A 19,041-nucleotide genomic window follows, 5' to 3' on the forward strand; every position below is an offset into this window, starting at 1 on the left:
AAATGATTTTGTTAAGCTTGTGTACCTTCTCTGGGATAATATAAATCAGCTTTTTAATGTAGTGGAAAGCAACATTATAAAGTATAGTGTATTAACAAAAAACTAGGCTCATTCAAGTGGTAAAACACACAGATTTATGTCAGTGATGATGATTAAGAGTTATTGAAAGGAGTATCAAAAGAAATGGTGAATTCTCTGTCACTTGCAGTCTTCCAATCCAGACAGTGTGTTTCTCGAAGATGTGGTGGTGCCAAACGCAGATGATAGGATTCAATCTTGAAGTAACTGGGTAGAGTTCAGAGGCCTGTGGTGCCACTATGACTGGTGACATTAATTGATTTTATGATCCTTTATTACTTTAAAATCAAAATGTGTCTATACAGTTTATCTGCCCTTTGTGTAATGTGCAGCTTCTCTCAAACTGGCAAAATTGAACATAAGACCATACAAGGGATGTGCCACTCACTGCCCTTTCAGCTGCTTGTCCAACCATTGCTTCCAGTTGAGAAATAAAGCTTTTAATACCCAAGTATTGAAATAGGCTTATAAATTACTACACTGAAAACATTTTCTCCATCATCTCTAAGCATCCTGAAGTTTGAGGTTTTAGTTGCAAATAGAGAATTGAGTAGTATACTTGTTTCAGTTCGTCCTTGTGCTTAATTTTCAATTTATTTTTGTAGCTTTTTTTATTTAATCCTTTCTGCTATTTTTAACTTCACAGTCTTGTCCTTCTGGATTTTTAGTAATAGTAATTGCCTAATTTTTAATGGGTTTTTTTCCCCTCATTTCTGCTTGCAAGGATGCCTTTCCCAGCTGCTGGGCACTTTCTGCCCACTAGAGATCTTAATTTCCAGAAAATATGGATAACTTTCCCTCCAAAATCAAGTGTCATAGGGCAAAAAATTGTTAAACTTTTCTGAAAATCTTGTCCCTTTTGTCCTAAGTTCTTCTAAGATGCTTGTGACTTTCATACCCATTATGATCATTATTGTGTTCATACCCATATGCCCACTGTTCAAGTGTTTTTTCCTGCAAATAGTACCTGGGCAGCTCTCTTCATTGTCATCTTTATAGCACAGCATTACAAATTTCAGAAAAGGTGCCCTTGTAGTCTGATTGCTGAAGTGATTTGAACCTGTTACTGTAGCATTAGGAAAGTGTGAAATAGTACATGAAGAAATTCAGAAGACCACTTAAAAGAGAGAATTGAAAAAAAAATAGGAAGTCTGATAGAATAAAACACAGATGAAGGCACTCTTGGGTTAACATCTCTACAGGAGTCTCAGCTATAGAAGCTGAGTTACTAATTTCTGTGTTGGCATTTGGAATTAACTTTAGAATTGTCCATAATAAAGATTATGAAGTGAGTAACAATATGTTCCTGTTCCTATAGCACTTTTCAGTAAAGATCTTAGACTACTTTCCAAACAGGAATGAATAGATCCTCACAACAGCTGTTATAAAGTGTATCAGTAATGAGCAATTTTCTACTATAGCTAATTAACTTTACATTCAGCACAGGAGACGAAACCTTGCACGGGGGTTTTAATGTTGATGTAGTTGCTTTTTACTTTGTGCTTGTTTGGAAATGGAGCGTATTTTTCTGAACTCTGTATGTGTTTGAACTCTGTAAATGTTTTTGTGGATACAAAAAACTCAAACACAGAACTCCTTGTGTTTTGTTTTGCAGTGTAAAAAGCACCGCTTGTCAGTCGGTCATACAAACAGTTATGCTAAATCGGTTGTGAACATGGCAGATCTAGTAAGTGTCACTCAACTCAATGTTCTTGTACCTGTGAGATGAGTCTCATGATTCTCCTGCTGATAGATGCTGTCAGTTTGTGGTATACCTACAAATCACATAGGTGAAGATCACAAATTTTCATCCAGAACCACAATCAGCTACCTATAAATCCGTTGTCTAACTTAAAGCATTAGAGGGTTTTTGTGGCTTTTAAAATATCCTTCCGGATCAGTCCCTTGAGTCTGAGTTTTAAAAAGCACCTTAGATATGACAGTTTTTAATTCAGGGACCCTATGTTGACAACCTGAAACCCAACATAATCTGAAATTGTAATGCACTAAAATTTCTCCAGAAAAAGTGCATTTGAATAAACAAGTTAGAATAGGGATATAGAGGTGGGTTATGTGGATTATATTTGTGATGCTGAATTGGATGAGCTGCTGGCTTTTGCAGCTCTCCCCAGAAAAGCATTACTAGAAAAAGAAAGCTTTGATTCCCACTGTTTAAAGTATTTGATGTGCAGTATTAAAATGTGGAGCATTATAAGGATGGCCCTTTTTACGTGAGTCAGCCAGCATGAGGTTAAATACTCCTGTAGAGGTGTATAACAGTGAAAACTGTTGTTTTATAGGTCACTGTTTGTATAAGAGAGCCCCTGTGTTTCCCTGGGGTGAGCTGGATGTTATGAAAGACCCACTGGTTCCAAATCTGTGAACTATTTTCAGTAGTAATTTTTCAAAAATCCCATCTCCCTTCTGTGCACCTCTGCCTGTGTAGGACCTGCAACGGATCTTTTTTGCAAGCAGAGAGAGTGATTGAGGAATTAGGCCTAACATGTAGATTTCACTTTGTTTTCATGTTTGTTGGTTGGTTTTAAGGGAGATAAAATAACCTGGAGAACCTAAAGTGTGCAAGAACAAGCTAAATAGTTATGTAAAAATGCAAGCTATTACACAACAAAGGATAAAACTCACCTTAATTCTGTTTGTCATAATGTATTTGTTCATTCTGTTAATGTACTAGATATATAAAGAACAACTTAACACCAGGATAGTATTGGTTGCCATGGAAACCTGGGCTACTGATAACAAGTTTGCCATATCTGAAAACCCCTTGGTGACCCTACGTGAGTTTATGAAATATAGGAGGGATTTTATCAGAGAGAAAAGTGACGCAGTTCACCTTTTTTCGTACGTAACCTTGTGTGATGTTTTATTATCGGGTTTCTTCTTTCCTTGGGGGTTGCTTATCTCAAGTGGCTGATGCATCTCCTTTCTTTCGTTTATGTAAACCACAATAATTCAGAAAATAATATTTCTGATGGGAAGGTGGGAAAAAGTTAATAGACAAACTGTCTGCCAGTGCAACTAGAAGTTTGAGTCTCATTTTAATTTGAATGTAATAAGCCTGAGCTGCATGCGCATATATTCTTGCTTATTCTGTGCAATTGCCTACTCTGCAAGCACAGCTGCCTGGAAAATGATGCAGGGTTCCATGTCTGAGGTTGGCTTCTTCAGCAGTAGAGCATGGACAGCCCTGTTGTATTATTTAAAAGCAGAACATTGGCTTTGAAACCAGTGAGGAGTCCTGCTTAAAAACCGGTATGGCCTGCTATCCTTTGTTTAATGACCTGCATGCTGCAGGGTTACTGAAGTGTTTCAGATCCTCAAAACAGTACATTCTCCAGAGAAATGTGCTATAAGAATAAGATAGGAGGAGTGTTATTTTCTATAAATCTCTTAATGGTTGACAAAATATATCTTCACAAATAGAGGAAAGGTTCATGGCTGGGATTTTTCATCCACATGAGACAGGCCAGCTGAATTGCTCTGCTGGAGTCCTTATCCCTCTCTGCTGACTTTTGTAGGAGCCTGTGTGAATAAACCTAACACCTCACTTTCACATGACTCCAGAAGGGTGCCAGAGTACCCAAGCCCAGTGTACACCCTCTCAGAATTATTGCATGTCCTTAATTAATGTCATTGACTTCTGCCATGAAGAGAGCTAGTAAGTATTGTTAAGTTGTGCTTGCAGATTTTGATTTCTCATGTTTCAATTCTTCAACTGTAAAATGGGAATCAGGTTTACTCACATCCTTCATGTATCTTTTCTGGTGATATTGTAAGGTCTGTGGGGGGAAGTCTAGTTCTTATCAATGCTTGTGGATGGGATAGGACAAGGAGGGCCCGTGGCTGGGAGTATAACTACCATTGTAATGCTAATTCCAGTGCTGTCCGTAACACTGTCACTCATGTTTGAGGTATTTCATTCACAGACCATTTAGAAATAGCGGTTTCTGAAATTGGATCTCTGAGTGAGACATGGCTAAGTTGGGAGGTGAGGTTGGCTGGTGTCATGGTACACTGATTGCAAATGAACTTCTGCCTTCAGCAGTTAGCCCAATGTATTGCTTCTTGGCATTTATCTGTTTTCCTTTGAAACAAATAATTTGCTGCAACTTGGGTGGGTAAGTACTCTGAATTGAAGCAGAGTATATTTGTCTGCAGCAACCAGCAGTCATTCACGCCGATGTGGTCAGCACCAAATAAATTATTAGATTTAGGCTCAGAGTGCGTCTGTCCTTTGGATGAGACTGACTGCAGTTCCAAGGAGTTTTCACCTACCTCTGCATCAGGGAGCCACTGATGCTTCTTCCTTTGAGTTTTGCTACATCGGCATTGCCCAGTCAAGTACATGTCTTTGTACTGGTCACCCATGCGATGGCAGTGTGGTGGCCTCTCCTACACTCCATCTGCAGCACGTGCCAGCAGAAGCCATGTGCTGCAGTAGTGTGTCAATGAACAAAAGACTGGTACAACTCTGCTGGTTTGGCAAAATAGTGCCTTTATGCTTTCTTGTATTAGATAGTCTGTGAGAGGTTAGTTTGTGAGTGGTTATCTGTTTTTTCCATTTTGTTTTTCTTAGTTTGCAGTGTAGTGGTGGCAGGCAGCAATTGCAAGTGCCAGTTTCTCATTTGAAAATCAGAAATTCAGTAAATAGTGGGATGATAGGTGCAAAACTCATGGGCTGAGCAGGGTAAACTTTTTTTTTTCTTTTCCTTCTCGTCAAAGGGGGAGTCGATTTCAGAGCAGTCGGAGTGGTGTAGCCCACACTGGTGGAATCTGCTCCCTGCTTAAAGGCGGAGGTGTGAATGAGGTAGGTGGGGATACTGGTATGAACAAAAAGTAACAGCAATTTATCTGCACAGAATTTATCAGTGCAGACGTGTTCCTCAAAATATCTTGCTGCTTCTTTGCTGGTGCAAAGTCTTAGTGCAGCTCTATAGAAGGGGTTTCTCAGTGAAGTATGAGGAGTGAATAAAGTCAACGATATGGATTCAAATACACTTTTCAGCAGATTCTGCAATATCCTGTCATTTATGCTTCCAGCCAGAATGGCAAGAAAGAAACAGACTCCCTCTTACTTAACTTGTCCATGAACCAGCCAGTTTTCCTCACTTGTCCATTATTTAGCTGCTCTGAAGTAAGAACTATAACACTGTTCATGGGATTTTTCCTTTTATTGCCTTGAAATGAGAAAAGCTTCACTTGTATATGAGATATCTGTATCTAACTGATTACTCTTCCTACCTTGTTTGTTTTTTTCAGTTTGGAAAGCCAGACTTAATGGCAGTTACTCTGGCACAGACCTTGGCCCAAAACATTGGCATTTTCTCAGACAGAAGAAAACTTGTAAGTGGTAAGTTTGTTTGCTTTTTCACTTTGTCTGATGAAAAAATCTTAAAAGGTGGAGGATCTTATCAGTGTCTCTTTGATATGTATTTTTTCCCCATGTTTCTCACAGTGTTGGATTTTTTTATTTTTTATTTTTTGGTAGCAACACTGAGCACTGAGAGACTGACATATAATTAATTTTCCTCTATTTAAGTGCTGTGATATCTGCCCATCCATAAGTGCTGGCAGCGCTGGTGTCACCATTTCATTAAAAATAAATCATAAAGGTGTCTGCCACTTCTTTTCATTTCAAGGAGAGTGATGTCACACCCACAGACTAGATGGCTACTGAATGGCCTCAGTAGCTCTATGCTACTGACATGTTCAATATTAATTTTCTAGCTGTGTATTATTTACCTGATATACGGGCAGTGTATAAGTGAAAATTATAATAGTGGTGATTCCCTTTCCTATGGCTGAGCAGAGGGGCAGGACATGGTTTTGGTGGGGAAGGAGGAGAATCACAGAATCATTTTGTTTGGAAAAGACCTTTAAGGACATCAAGTCCAACCATTAACCTAGCACGACCAAGTCCACCACTAAACCATGTTCCTGAGCACCACATCTACGTGTCTTTTAAATACCTCCAGTCATGGTGACTCCAACACTTTCCTGGGCAGCCTTTTCCAGTACCTGACGACCCTTTCAGTGAAGAAATTTTTCCTAACATTGAATCAAACCCTCCCCTGGCACAACTTGAGGCCATTTCCTCTTGTTATTTGGGAGAGAGACCACCTCACTACAACCTCCTTTCAGGTAGTTGTAGAGAGCTGTAGGTCTCCTCTCAGCCTCATTTTTTCCAGACTAAATATCCCCAGTTCTCTCAGCCACTCCTCGTAAGACTTGTGCTCCAGAGCCTTCACTAGCTTTGTTGCACTTCTTTGCAACTGTTGTGCAGAGCCTCATTTCCTTTTTAATTCTAGTTTTAAGATGAAAGCAACAAACAGATGTTCCTGTATTACAGTAAGGGAAATACAGAAAGAGAAAGATGAAAGTATGCGGGCAAAGCATGTGTACAGAAATAGACACATGACACATTTTTGAAAGTGGAGGGCTGAGACAAAGCAATTCCAGGCAGCCTGGCAGGGCTGAAAGGAAGGCTGCCCTCTGCCTGCTGGGCAGTTGCGTGGGGAAGGAAGGCAGGCAGAGAAGGAAGGGACAGCAGAGGAAGAAGCTGCTAGATCCTGCTGTACTGGCTTGTTTTCACAGCATTATATGTATTTTTCTTTGCATTATTGCTGGATGTTTGTTGGGGTTTTTTTTCAAGCAGTTTTCCCCAGTCATATTGGCATAGTAATAGAAGAGAACTTAAGAGTTACAAGAAGTGTTAAAATGACCTTTTTTTCACTCTGAAAATTTGGGAGTTAAATATCATGATATGGGGGAGACGGCATGGGAGCTGTCTCATGATTTGCAAGTGCTGGAGGCTGACACTGTAGTTTCCTCTAACTTCCCTTTAAGAGACGGAAATAAAAACAAGACATGTTTTCAAAACTCAAGAGATTGCATAGAGTTGTGTATAATTTTTTAAAGAAGGTTTGTCAGCGTGCATTGATACACTTAAAAAAAGATGTGCAATAAACCAGTAAATTATTCTTTTCAATTTGTATTTAAATATGAAATTGAATTAATTAACTCTGGTGTTTTTTATTATGAGAAATGTGTTATTTTGCACTCACGATGTGAATTTTTTGTTGTTGTTGACAGGTGAGTGTAAGTGTGAGGACACGTGGTCTGGATGCATAATGGGAGACACAGGGTAAGGCACTTTCACTGGAAGTCATGTCCATGCAATGACATAAAGGATAGGTGTGAACATGTTTGCCTTTCAGGGTTCAAAAAAATATTTTCTTTGAATAATTTTTCAGAAAGTAGGATATTAATTGTACAACATATATAGAAAAGACACTTTCAAAGAAGTGTGTGAATAAGTTGTGTTAGTGAGAGGACGTGAGGATTTTTAGTGACTGCTGGTTTAACTCCAAGCACAGGGCTCAACATCCAGGCTGGGTCATGCCATAGACGCAGAACCATGCTTAGCTTCTTTTCTCCTGTGTGTTTGCTGTTGAGCTGTGGGAGCAGACAATGACACATCCTAATTCTTGAAATCAAATTGCTTAAGTATGTAACATTTTCAGTTCTTCTGTTGGAACTTTTCATCTATATCTGTCACCTTTTATCCTCCAGCTTATGTAGTAATGTTAGAAAAACTGCGCTCATTGGATAGAGGTTGAGTATGCTTATATCCATGTATAACATTACTGGAGAGATTTTATCTAAAGATTAGTGAATCAGCAAATTTTTGCTACTAGATGAAATGTGATGCTTTGTAACATGTATTCAGACCTTAATTCTTCATATTACAGACGTGTCTTTTGTCACGTATATGAATTATAGTCTCCTGTTAAGATTTAGACAGTGCTTTTAAAATTAATTTCAAATTGGCTTGCAAATTTTCACAATTGCTTTGTGGTCAGAACAATATAGAGAAAAGAAGAGTATTTCATGGAAAGCTCTTTGGAAGTGAGAATGTGTGGCTTTTTCACCTTATCTACCTAAAAACGTACTAGGTAGAATTTATTTTTTAAAAAATTTTTGTATATTTAAAAGCCAATCTAAGAAGCATTATTGGTTCTTGTAAAAGTGATTCCTCTTTAAATTATTTATCTGAAATCCAAACCTTTCAAATGATTAGGTATACAAAAAAACCTTGTATTTGCCTACCTTTTTGATGAAGAATGGTGAATCCCACATTCTCTGTAGTCTTTAGACCTAAATTATAAGCCATAGAAATGGAAATGACCAATTATGTCGTGACAAGCCATCACTCCTGGCAATGCAGGATTATTGTGTTTAGCACTTCTGCTAATATTTTTTTATCCAGTTATGAGCTGCTTCAGGAAAATCCATAAGACTCTAAAATCTGCTTGAAGCATTAGTACTTTCATGACTAAGGACCTAAATATAAAGATCACTTAAGTTACTTTAGGAGAAATTCTTTCCCTGTGGAAAGGATCCATGCAAAGATTCTCTGGATCAGATTGGTTTTGGGTGGTGCACTGTGCCTTAGTTTGGCACTCTGTACTGGAATGACCTTTATTCAGTGGGGCATGTGAAAGAGGGAAGCCAAAATGTTATATAAAAATTCTATGGGGCAGAAGAGTAATTTTATCTAAGAGGGAAATGAACTATGTCTCCATCTTTGTCTCCTGTGGTATGTATGGGAAGAAATTAATATGTTTCTGAGATCAGGCCTGTTAGTGGAACATGTCATGTATGTGAGAACTACATGCTGTGTAATCTGATTTGTGATATTTGGCATGAAATAACTTAGTGAAGTGTTTTAGACCTCTCACTTTCCATGAGCTCTGTGTCATTGTTGAACCTTCTTTTTCACTTACTTAAATGATTTACAAATTAGACTGAGTTACAGCAGAGTAATTCTGATTCTGAACAATGTGGCTTTGTAATTTTTCTAAAGTATAACATATTTCTCCTCCTATTTTGAAAAAAAGAAAATATGATGCTAAAAGTACTTCAGAAAGTAACCCTGCCATCTTTTTCCTGTGCAGGTATTACCTTCCAAGCAAGTTCTCCAAATGTGATATTGAAGAGTATCATGAATTTTTAAACAACGGAGGGGGAGCCTGCCTTTTCAATAAACCAACCAAAGTAAGCATTACCTTATTATTGAGAATTTTTTCTATTCTATTTCTAACTTAGATGAAAGCAAGAATGAAAGTTCTGATGTTGGGGAAAAAAAACCCTATGATTTTGATAATTCTAATTCCAATTTCTAATTTTTCTGGTGACATATGAGTGAAAGTATCTGATTTTAGTTCACAGGTTGGAAATTATACTTAAATACATTTTTAGTAACTGATTTCATGTACAACAGAGTTCTCACAGGCTTTGATCTCTAACCATCCCTCCCACAATTCGTTCTAAATATTATAAATACAATATGTTGCTGAATTAACTTGCTGAGTTTTCAGATATCATTGTAAACTTTTTCACAGCTTGAATTCTAATTTACATTGAACCAATGTCTTTTGGTACAAATCCCTGGAAGCTGTCTGTCCCAAGACTTTTATTTCACATCTGTCCCAAGATGAGGGTGCAGCTCCTAGAGCACCACTGTGCAGCCCAGTGGCTTTGCAGTCACCAGGGGTTACAAGTAGTTGTGATATTCTCCCTGTTCAGAGAGGCAAAATTTTGACAGTGGCTCTCAGAACAGAGTTTGAAAACTGGGACCGGTTTTTCCGAAACTGGAGGAGGCAGAGCAGGAAAGAAAACCCTGAGGAGTAGGTCAGAGACACTAGGAGAGGTGGTGGCTGCTGGGTGCCCATCACACTCATCATTCCCCAGGTGCTGCCCACATGTTCCCCATCATTGTTCCCGGGATCTGTCATCCTCTGAAGCACATGTGTTGGGGGAGAAATGTGTCTGGTGAGAAGTGCTCCAATCATCTTAGTGCCGGGGTTAGCTCCTTCCAGGCCAGTGTAAGTGGCTCTGCACAACCGTGGCTTGTGCTGGGTAGTCCCCCAGATGGGGAAGGCTGGTGAATCCCTGTTGGATCCCCATCCTCAGTGCCACTGTACCTCGCTTCATTTAGCAGGTTACATTGCTTACCTAAAGGCTTGGGGGCGGGAGACCCACTTAAATGACTGACCCATCCCCTCCAAATTTGCCTCTGGTTTTAGTCATTATGTTCATTTATACATCTGTCACTTGGAAAAAAACAACTATGCTCATCTCAGTTTTAGTTGGCAACATTCACAGTTTTTTCTAATGACATGTGGAAATGTGAAAGTTGGATGTGGAAGCCAGAGCGATTTGGACTCATTTATGTGCTGTTGTTTGGGTTGATTTTAATTTATTGTCAATGGATGTCTGTCTAATTCACAAGACTGTCGAAGGCATATGCTTCCTAGCAAAGGTGGTGAAATACAAACTTACTTTTGCTTTCCAAGAAATATGAGATAAAGGAAAACTGATGTGACTAGGTGCAGTGCTTGACAGTGCTCCGGTGTGAGATGAGAAGTGATCCTGAAAATTAAATCACTCACTTGTAGAGCAGTTTGGGCATATGCTCTTTTCAAATGAATGGGTGGATTATATTACTTTTGGGGAAAAATGACCCAATTTGCTTGTCATGTTTATTTTTTTCTTCCATTACATATTTAGCTGTTCCTGTTGTACTGCAGCAAATTGGCCCAGTGTTTTAAGGCAGGACCTTCTGTTACTGCTGTCTAGTTGTCTGTATTGTGCAGCACACCTAGGGATACTGAAGAATTTTGGATGTCTGGGAGAACATAAAGGAAAGAAACTATTAACAACTCTTCAATAATTGTAAAAGATCGTTGCTTGCTTACATTTAATGTAATGATCTACATAAGCATTTCATGCTGCAGTGAAATTTCCTTCTGAATAGGAGGATCTAATAATAGCACATCAGCCTCAGGCTCCTTTGTGGCATAGAGAAGTAAGCAGGATGATGCTCCATCCTGTGGTTTTCTGGCAGAAAGGCAGCAACCAGAGAAAAATGCACTGTACTCCATGAGCAATGTGCAGATGGCTGTAAGCAGAGTGGTTTCTGGAATGATCCTAGTTTAATTGGATAACTTGGAGGACAATTTGCAAAATTCTAGTCTTGGTTACACACTTACATGCCTTCTTATTTATGTAACAAAAGTGCTCTTATGTTTCATTATGCCCAAAGAAAAAAAAAATATTTGTTTTTGAAAAATTACATCTAGAAATGTTAGGAAAACTGAAATGAAATTGGAAAAAACAGAGCATAGGTGTCCATTAAAAGATAGCATAGCATGAGTCCTGTGTGAAAAATGGTGAATTCATCTTTCCTCTGGGGAAGGAGAGTACGACTATAAATAATGTAGATTTAGATATTTTTAAGTTACAGTTCAGTGGGGAAGCTGAAGGAAAGGAGAGGAAACCTCACCAGCTATACTTTCTCATCTGCCTGTGACACATGCTTAGGGAAAACTGCTGAAAGTTCCCAATTGTGGTAGAAAAAAAGGGTAGGAAAAAGCACATAACTGCAACAAGAACTGGCAAACTCAGCCTTTCCCTGCGTTTCTGAGCCGCATGCTCCCAAAGGACAGTGTGGCTATTCCTGCTGAAGATATTACAGAGATGTCAGCTTGGGGGACCGCCCTCATCACTTGAATTCCAGAACAAAAGGAATTTTAACATCTATGATGATAATGAAAATGTCATCTTGTTCCAAATTTGTTCTTTTATTGTCATACCTTTTGGTTTTTATTGTGGCTTCTGCTCAAACTGAAAGTGCTGTAAAAATGGCAGTCTTACCTTGAAGACACCCTGTGACTCTACAGAATTGCTGATTAGATCACAACATTGTTCCTTCTCTCCCATTTTGTTTGAATTGCTTCTAGTCTGCTTCTTCCTGAGTTGCGAGATGCTTTTATATTGGTTGATGTGTTTGGAGTGCTAGCTAAAAAGACATGTTGCACAGAATAAATATGACAATGACTCCATTAGGAGAGGCCTGGTCTTTGATTTCTGCTTTTGCCCTTCAGCTTTTGGATCCTCCAGAATGTGGCAATGGCTTTGTGGAAGATGGAGAGGAGTGTGACTGTGGGACAATAGCGGTAAGTGCAATGTGCTCTAGCTTAGTAACTAGATTCTCCAGGACAGGGTGCTGCCCATCCCTGTTGCTGACATGAAGTGGAGGAAGACAGACAATGTTAAGGTCCTGCAGCAAGGGATTAATCTTTTCTTACCTTTTTCCATCACATTTAAACACAACGTGTGCCAGAGTTTTTTATTTTATCACCACATAAATTCTGAAGAGTAATAGCGATAGATACCTGTATAGAATCAGGCCTTGAAAGATGTTGAAGAAAGTATTTTCCTCTGTGGGAACATAACTCTGGTCAGTGCTAAAATGTCAGTATTTAATGATTGAAACGGTGAAGTTAGGAAAATTATTTCCTATTTTGCATAGCAAACAGCTGTGCTGGAGTGTCAAACTTGACAGTGCATGCTTTTTTCCCTGCCTTCAGGTGCCTAAAAGCCTGGTTAAAAATCCATTCAGGTAGCATGCTATGATGAGAAGTAATACGACAGCTTGAGGCTCACCTGCTTTTCCCATGTATTCTGTTATAAGTGTGTGTGTTCCCCAGGAGTGTGCCAGCGAAGGCGGAGAGTGCTGCAGTACGTGCACCCTGACGGCAGGTTCCCAGTGCAGCAACGGGCTTTGCTGTCGGAAGTGCCGGGTAAGGGCAGGGACCTTCACTGCATCCAGGTGGCTGCAGGCACCATAGCACATCTTTTTCCTTGCAAAACTTGTGTTTCCTTTTCTGAAATATTCTCTTTTAAAATTGGCTGAAAACTGGTTTATCTGAGGCTATTCTCTGTCTTTTAGTTTGGGTTTCTTGTGGAAGGGATTGTGATCAAATGCAGATGTGAATTTAAGCCCTCCAGTTTCAGACAAGTTTGAATCAGATTGAAGTTCGATGAGGTTTCGTTAGATGTCCTTGTTTAAACATGAACATCCTTAACCATGTTTTGCTCCCAGCACCTTACCTGTTGCTCTGTATTTGCCATGTGAGACTGGACAAATCGTACCACAGAGGCCCAAGAGAAGGCTATGATAAAAACACCCAGCAAACCCACAGCTAGCAGAATTGTTCAGAAGTGTTAATCTAAAAGACACCTGACTTCAGTTTAAGTTAGGTCTGTGTGTGTCTCCTTATGTTTGGACTGACCGAAATCCTGCTGAGTATAGGGAGTGAACCCTATATTAACTATAAGTTATTCTTCCTGATTCATCAATAAATAGTAAAAGGTGGTTTAGCCACATCTTTGCTGGAAAAGAGCCTAGCTAAATATAAGTTCAAATAGTTGTTTATACTCATTTAGTAATGATGATAGTTGTTATTAATGTTATTAAACTGTGGTGTACTATGTGTGTTATTTTTGTGTTCATCTTTGGGCATCTGATGGTTTAATTTCCTTAGGAGGAACATTAGTAATAACAGTGGACCACGTTCTTAACTTTGTGCTCATCCTACTGTTCAAAAAAGAAAAAGCACACTTTAAGCTGAAACTGATCACATTTCCCTGAGCACATTTATGTGTTTTTTTTTTTTTTTTTAAATATAAAAGATTAGCACATTGCCAGTGTGGGTGAATTTTTTTTCAAGTATCCAAGTCACATAGGCACCATATTAAAGACTCTTAGAAAAAAAAAAAAAAGCTTCTGTGTAACTACATTTTTTTTGCAAATGAGACAAGGGTTTGTCTACATACAGAGTGGTGAGGATGAGCCAGTGAAGACAAAAGCAGAATTTTGCTAAACACGTGTCCCTGGGAATGTAATCAGGTCAATGCAAAAAAACCGTATATAACAGTTCCCAAACTTGGGGTTACTTTTGCCTCTAATACCCTGCCTAAAAGCAGGAGTGAATGAGGGATTGCAAGCAAAACATGGTTTGTGTGCATTCCATCATCTGTAGTGTTTCTGACAATATGCCTGTCTGTCTGCATTTTTCCAGAGACTGACAGGGAAAGATAAGCTGAAAACTGAGAAAGTACCAGAGTTGAGCTCTTCCGCTGACGTGTGCCTGTTCACACTAGCTGTGGAGCTAGCAGTTCTCCTCCAAAAAAGTATGTGCATTCAGAACCAGAAAAAAAAGCATAGAGCTGTAAAATGAACAAGGCATCACAGAATGAACAAGCATATTAAGTCTAAGAAGCCTTTCAAGGAAAATAAGGGGTCTGCACTAATAATTGCCACTAATGGCATGTATCCCAGGCTTTACAGGTCTTGAAGACTGCACACAAGTCTTTAACCAAAATGCCTGTGTTAGGTCTCTGACATTTTTGGTTGTTCAGTATCTTGTCACTTAGAAAATGGTGTCAAACTGAATGGAATTCAGTACACTTATTAATAGTTTCTGTTCTACAATGGAGCATTGTAATAACCGTAGTGTTAATACCTAGAGCTTTGCCGTGTTCTTCATCTCTAGAAAGAAGATCAGGAGTACTCTCTGTGTTTTATAAAGAGTAAAATAGTCACAAAATGGCCCAGTGACCTGGTCTAGATAATGCTGCAAGCCACTGCATTATTGGTTTAATAGATGCCAGGGATCCTGTGTTCTGGGAGAGCACTTGTCCTGCTCAGCCCCACACTCAGTGCACTCAGGAAGGGATGCCTCAGAGAGTCATACCACTTGCACCACTAAATGGCTGGTGACTTGATAGGTGCAATGTCCAAACCAGGAAAGGAAAGTCTTCTCACTTGAGTCAGCACATTAAAATTTGCCATTTTTTATTTTATCTAAAACTCTTAGAAAGCATTGCATTTAAGGCATGGTATGGAGAAACCAAGACACTAATTTTCTGTCCTTTTTTTCCCCAGTTTGAACCTAAAGGAGTTTTGTGCCGAGAAGCAGTCAATGATTGTGATATTGCAGAGAACTGCACAGGAAATTCCAGTCAGGTGATTTTTTTGTCTTCTATCCAAGAGATAAAAAAAACACCTGTAATCTCTCAATCACTATGAATGTTGCCATTTTGTATAGGAAGGTATATAAAAATTGTGTTATAACTGGTCATACTGAAAAAAACAGCATAATATTGAAATAATTTTCAATATGACATTTGTTGTATGCTTTGCTTCCATGCTTATTTGATCTATGGTCTATTAGTTATTTTCTCTTTCTGTAGTGTTCTCCCAATATTCATAAAATGGATGGATATTCATGTGATAACAAGCAGGTAATTTGCATGCCAAATTATTTTACATATTTTCTGATTTTATAGAGTGATTTTTATAGATTTTGGTTTAAGATCTTTGGAAATCACCTGGCACAGTTCTGCTGACTTTCTTCAGTTTTGGGTGCTGGTTATGTTTTGGAGCTAAGTATTTAAATGAACAGAAAGTAGAATCACATAAATAGTTGCTTCAATAGAAAGCAGGTGAGAAATCTATATATTAAAAAAGTAAATATTTTGGAAAATCAGGTTACTTGAAACTTTTTCTGTCTTTCTAGGGTATTTGTTTTGGAGGAAGATGTAAAACCAGGGACCGGCAATGTAAATATATCTGGGGTGAAAGTGAGTGGATGTTACTGTTTCTAAGTTGGTTGTCATTCATGTGGCTTGAAAGATTATCTTAGCTGAGAAAAATAATGGAAGAGACATATTCATAACCATTAAAAATAGATAGGATTGTATGTCGCTCCCCCTCTTCCCTCCTCATTTTGTCTTTCCATCCACTTTTCCAGCTCTTTCTCTAGTGTTAGTTAACTTACTGGTTATTACTCTGAAGTCTTAGGTTTAACTTCTCATTAATAACCACCTAGGGAGCCTATACTCATGTTTATTGATTTATTTCAGTGTTTTCTGGATATTTTTGACCAGTAAACCCTGGTCAATCTGAAGATAATCTTAAAACAGTCCTGTGGTGCCAACAGAAAACTTCGCATTGACAACACTATTCAGAGTTCCACAGACCACCTGCAGACTATTGGTACTGCAGTTCACAGACTGGGAAGCTGTGCTTGCTTTGATTGTTCATTGCCATTTCCCAGGACCTGGCTTTTTGAAGTCTTCACCATCTTAAAAGATATTTGTTTCTTTCTCTAGAGGTGACAGCTGCTGACAGGTACTGCTATGAGAAGCTGAATATTGAAGGAACTGAGAAAGGAAACTGTGGAAGAGACAAGGACTCTTGGATACAGTGCAATAAACAGTAAGTTGGTCCCTTTAGAAAACAACTGTTATGAGATTTTTATCCCAGATCCAGATCTTTAGCTGGCACGAAGAGGCTCAAAAAGCCTCTGTACAGAGCAGACTTGTGCGGGCCTTAGTCCAGGAAATTCTGGAGGGAGAGGAATGTCAGCAGGAGATGATTTCTGTCAAGCGAGTACTATCTGAGCTGTGGGGGCACTTGGAGCAAAAATGGTCCTAGTACTCTTGTTGAGGCTTAGCAGTGCAGAGGAGAGTGGCGTGGTTTCGTGTCTCAGTGTGGTGTTCAGCTTTTATGCTGTGCCATTGCATTGATAAGTTGCATTCAGTTTTCATCTTATTGTAACCCTCCACATCTTTTCTTGCATGTTGCTTCCTAAACCATTGTTCCACATTCTGTATTTATGTAGTTGAGTATTTCTGCCTATTTCTGAAACTTTTGCCAGATGAGTTCTCCATTCTGTCAATGCCATTGAATTCTTATTCTGCATGTAGGTAGACTGATGTCCTTAGCAACCCTTTTGTGCAGATTTGATAACCTCTCTCTTGTTCATGAGTAAAAATATTAAGTAATGTGGGAGAGGCCAGACAGTGCACAAGTCTCCACATATGGGTTGTGAAATTCCTTCAATAGGTGAGTTGAATTTGATGGCTCTAGTTCCCTTGCATGAGTGTCATAGGAGAGTCAGTTTAAAGCCATCTATTGCTTCTCCTCTACAGGTCAGTTACTGTATCTTACTAGGATAATAAATCAGTTTGATGTGGTTTGTTCTTGACAGCTTCCTGCTTGCTATTACTCAAAGCTTTTTGATAATACATCTTAAAAGAGTCTATTTTCCCAATCTCAGCTCCAAGGAGAATAATTTTCTTGGGAAACAAAACATTATTTGTGGAAGTTACTGTCAGTGGGAGAAAAGCAAGGAGTAACAACCAGGTTCCAAAGCAAGTGAAGAAAAACACATTTCTTTGATTGTCCATTTTAATTGAATTTTCTTTTCAATTAGTATCTATTTATTCTCTCAATGCAGGGATGTACTTTGTGGATACCTTCTGTGCTCAAATATATCCAGTGTACCCAGACTTGGAGAACTTGATGGTGAAATCACATCGTCAATCTTGCAGTTTGGAAGAGTCTACAATTGCAGGTAATTGGATGTCCTGAAAACAGAACAGAGACAATCAGTATCCATCTTGCATGGAAAAGCAGCTTTCTTATTCCAAAGTGGAGAACAACTGTTTCCATTAAAATATTTTTCCTGTTAACACATAACCATTATTCTAGCTTAGCCTCTGTTAAGCTTCAGGAACTTGACTGCTTGTGGGGAGCACAGATGTTTTACAGTCCCCTCTGTGTAGCAATTCATTTTGCCTGTAGAGACATAATGCTCTTCTCTGGCCTCTTGATTTTACATTCTTTAGTGTTTGTGAAGTACTTAATGTACTCAAAATACTTAGACATATGCCTGCACTGCCAGAGCTAACTGGCAGCTTATTATGTTGCCATATGTTAACTGAATCCCAATTATAGACCTGGTGTGTTCTGATAGCTTCACACAGCTGTAAGATGGAACAAAGTCTTACACAATTAAACTCAATGTTTTATCCAACACTAGCTCTTACGCAGGAAAAATGGTCTGTGGTTTCACCATTATGTGTGTTTGATGCAGATATACTGCATTTTGGTTTGTTTCATGTTAGGGCCAATGAGATTAATAAGCCAATGCTTACTCTTTCCTGGTCCTGGGCATTGTATGCAGAAGGAAATGAAGGCAGAGGTTAAAGCCCAGTTTCTCAAGCAGTCTCATCTAATCACAGCACAAGTCTTCAAGATCCTCTTGGTTGTCTTACAGTGGCGGCCACGTGAAGCTCGATGAGGAGACTGACCTGGGCTATGTGGAGAATGGGACGCCGTGTGGGCCGAACATGGTGTGCCTTGATCATCGCTGCCTCCCCACTGAGGCCTTCAACTTCAGCACCTGCCCAGGCACCACAGACAGCCAGATTTGTTCAGGACACGGTGTATGTTCTTGTACTTTTTAATCCTTTATTCAGTTTTTGTTGAGTGTCTTGTGTTGTGTAGTGTACTAGCTAGATGTTTCAGCAACATGACTCTAGAAGTGTTTATACTGGAAAATCTTTTGAAAAGGAAAGGGAGAAGAGGCACATAAATAAACGTGATGCACACCAGTCAAGGCATCACAGTGCTTATTAGTTTTGCAAAAATTTTATCAATCAATTCTTTTGCTATCACTTCTGCTAACTTGATATTTCCTCAGGCAATATGTTGGAGAATATAAAGGTTTAAGAACTGAGAAACTTGGGTCTTTGTTCTTCCAGATGCTTGTTTTAGTACCCCCTGCATTATATCAAGAGCCAAGAAGGTTCATAAAATTGTTGAGGGTTGTTGGCTGAGAGTTCCTTTGCTCTAGAGCAGAGGCCACTGAGCTGGCTTTTGGCTAGTGGCAGCTTCTCTGCTTGGTGCACAGCCTGTGGCTTTGGCCAGCCCAGTAGTCCCACAGTTTGAAACAGTGTCCAGGTTCCTATGGCTGATCTCAAGGCTATGGCTGAGATCAAAGGAGTTGTTCTCTCATAATGTCTTTTGTCTTTTGTACTGCATTTAAACTCCCTGTTTTATCTGAAATTAACTACTTTGTCATACTTTGAAAAAATAAAATAATTGAGGTTCAGAGTCACCCTATGCAATTAGAAATTACTCTATTAAATCTATGACATTAAAATATATTAAGGTACTAAATACATATTACATATATTTCAAAAAAAATATAACAATACATATAATACTTTTATACCTAACATAAA

The 19,041-nt window shown here is 38.9% G+C and overlaps 1 protein-coding gene across 1 annotated transcript in view; it reads left to right on the forward strand.

Moving 5' to 3' along the window:
* ADAM22 (ADAM metallopeptidase domain 22) overlaps nucleotides 1-19,041 on the forward strand; it is a 132,460-nt gene that overhangs the window by 83,452 nt on the left and 29,967 nt on the right. Inside the window, exons 9-22 of the mRNA XM_051611446.1 lie at nucleotides 1,694-1,765; nucleotides 2,771-2,937; nucleotides 4,819-4,903; nucleotides 5,356-5,446; nucleotides 7,189-7,240; nucleotides 9,054-9,153; nucleotides 12,045-12,116; nucleotides 12,651-12,743; nucleotides 14,891-14,971; nucleotides 15,199-15,249; nucleotides 15,525-15,588; nucleotides 16,120-16,225; nucleotides 17,250-17,366; nucleotides 18,072-18,240. Coding sequence (XP_051467406.1) covers nucleotides 1,694-1,765; nucleotides 2,771-2,937; nucleotides 4,819-4,903; nucleotides 5,356-5,446; nucleotides 7,189-7,240; nucleotides 9,054-9,153; nucleotides 12,045-12,116; nucleotides 12,651-12,743; nucleotides 14,891-14,971; nucleotides 15,199-15,249; nucleotides 15,525-15,588; nucleotides 16,120-16,225; nucleotides 17,250-17,366; nucleotides 18,072-18,240 — 1,320 coding nt within the window. The remainder of the gene's footprint in view (nucleotides 1-1,693; nucleotides 1,766-2,770; nucleotides 2,938-4,818; nucleotides 4,904-5,355; nucleotides 5,447-7,188; nucleotides 7,241-9,053; nucleotides 9,154-12,044; nucleotides 12,117-12,650; nucleotides 12,744-14,890; nucleotides 14,972-15,198; nucleotides 15,250-15,524; nucleotides 15,589-16,119; nucleotides 16,226-17,249; nucleotides 17,367-18,071; nucleotides 18,241-19,041) is intronic.

This window comes from Apus apus, chromosome 2 (assembly GCF_020740795.1).
Source record: "Apus apus isolate bApuApu2 chromosome 2, bApuApu2.pri.cur, whole genome shotgun sequence".
Classification (NCBI taxonomy): Eukaryota; Metazoa; Chordata; class Aves; order Apodiformes; family Apodidae; genus Apus; species Apus apus.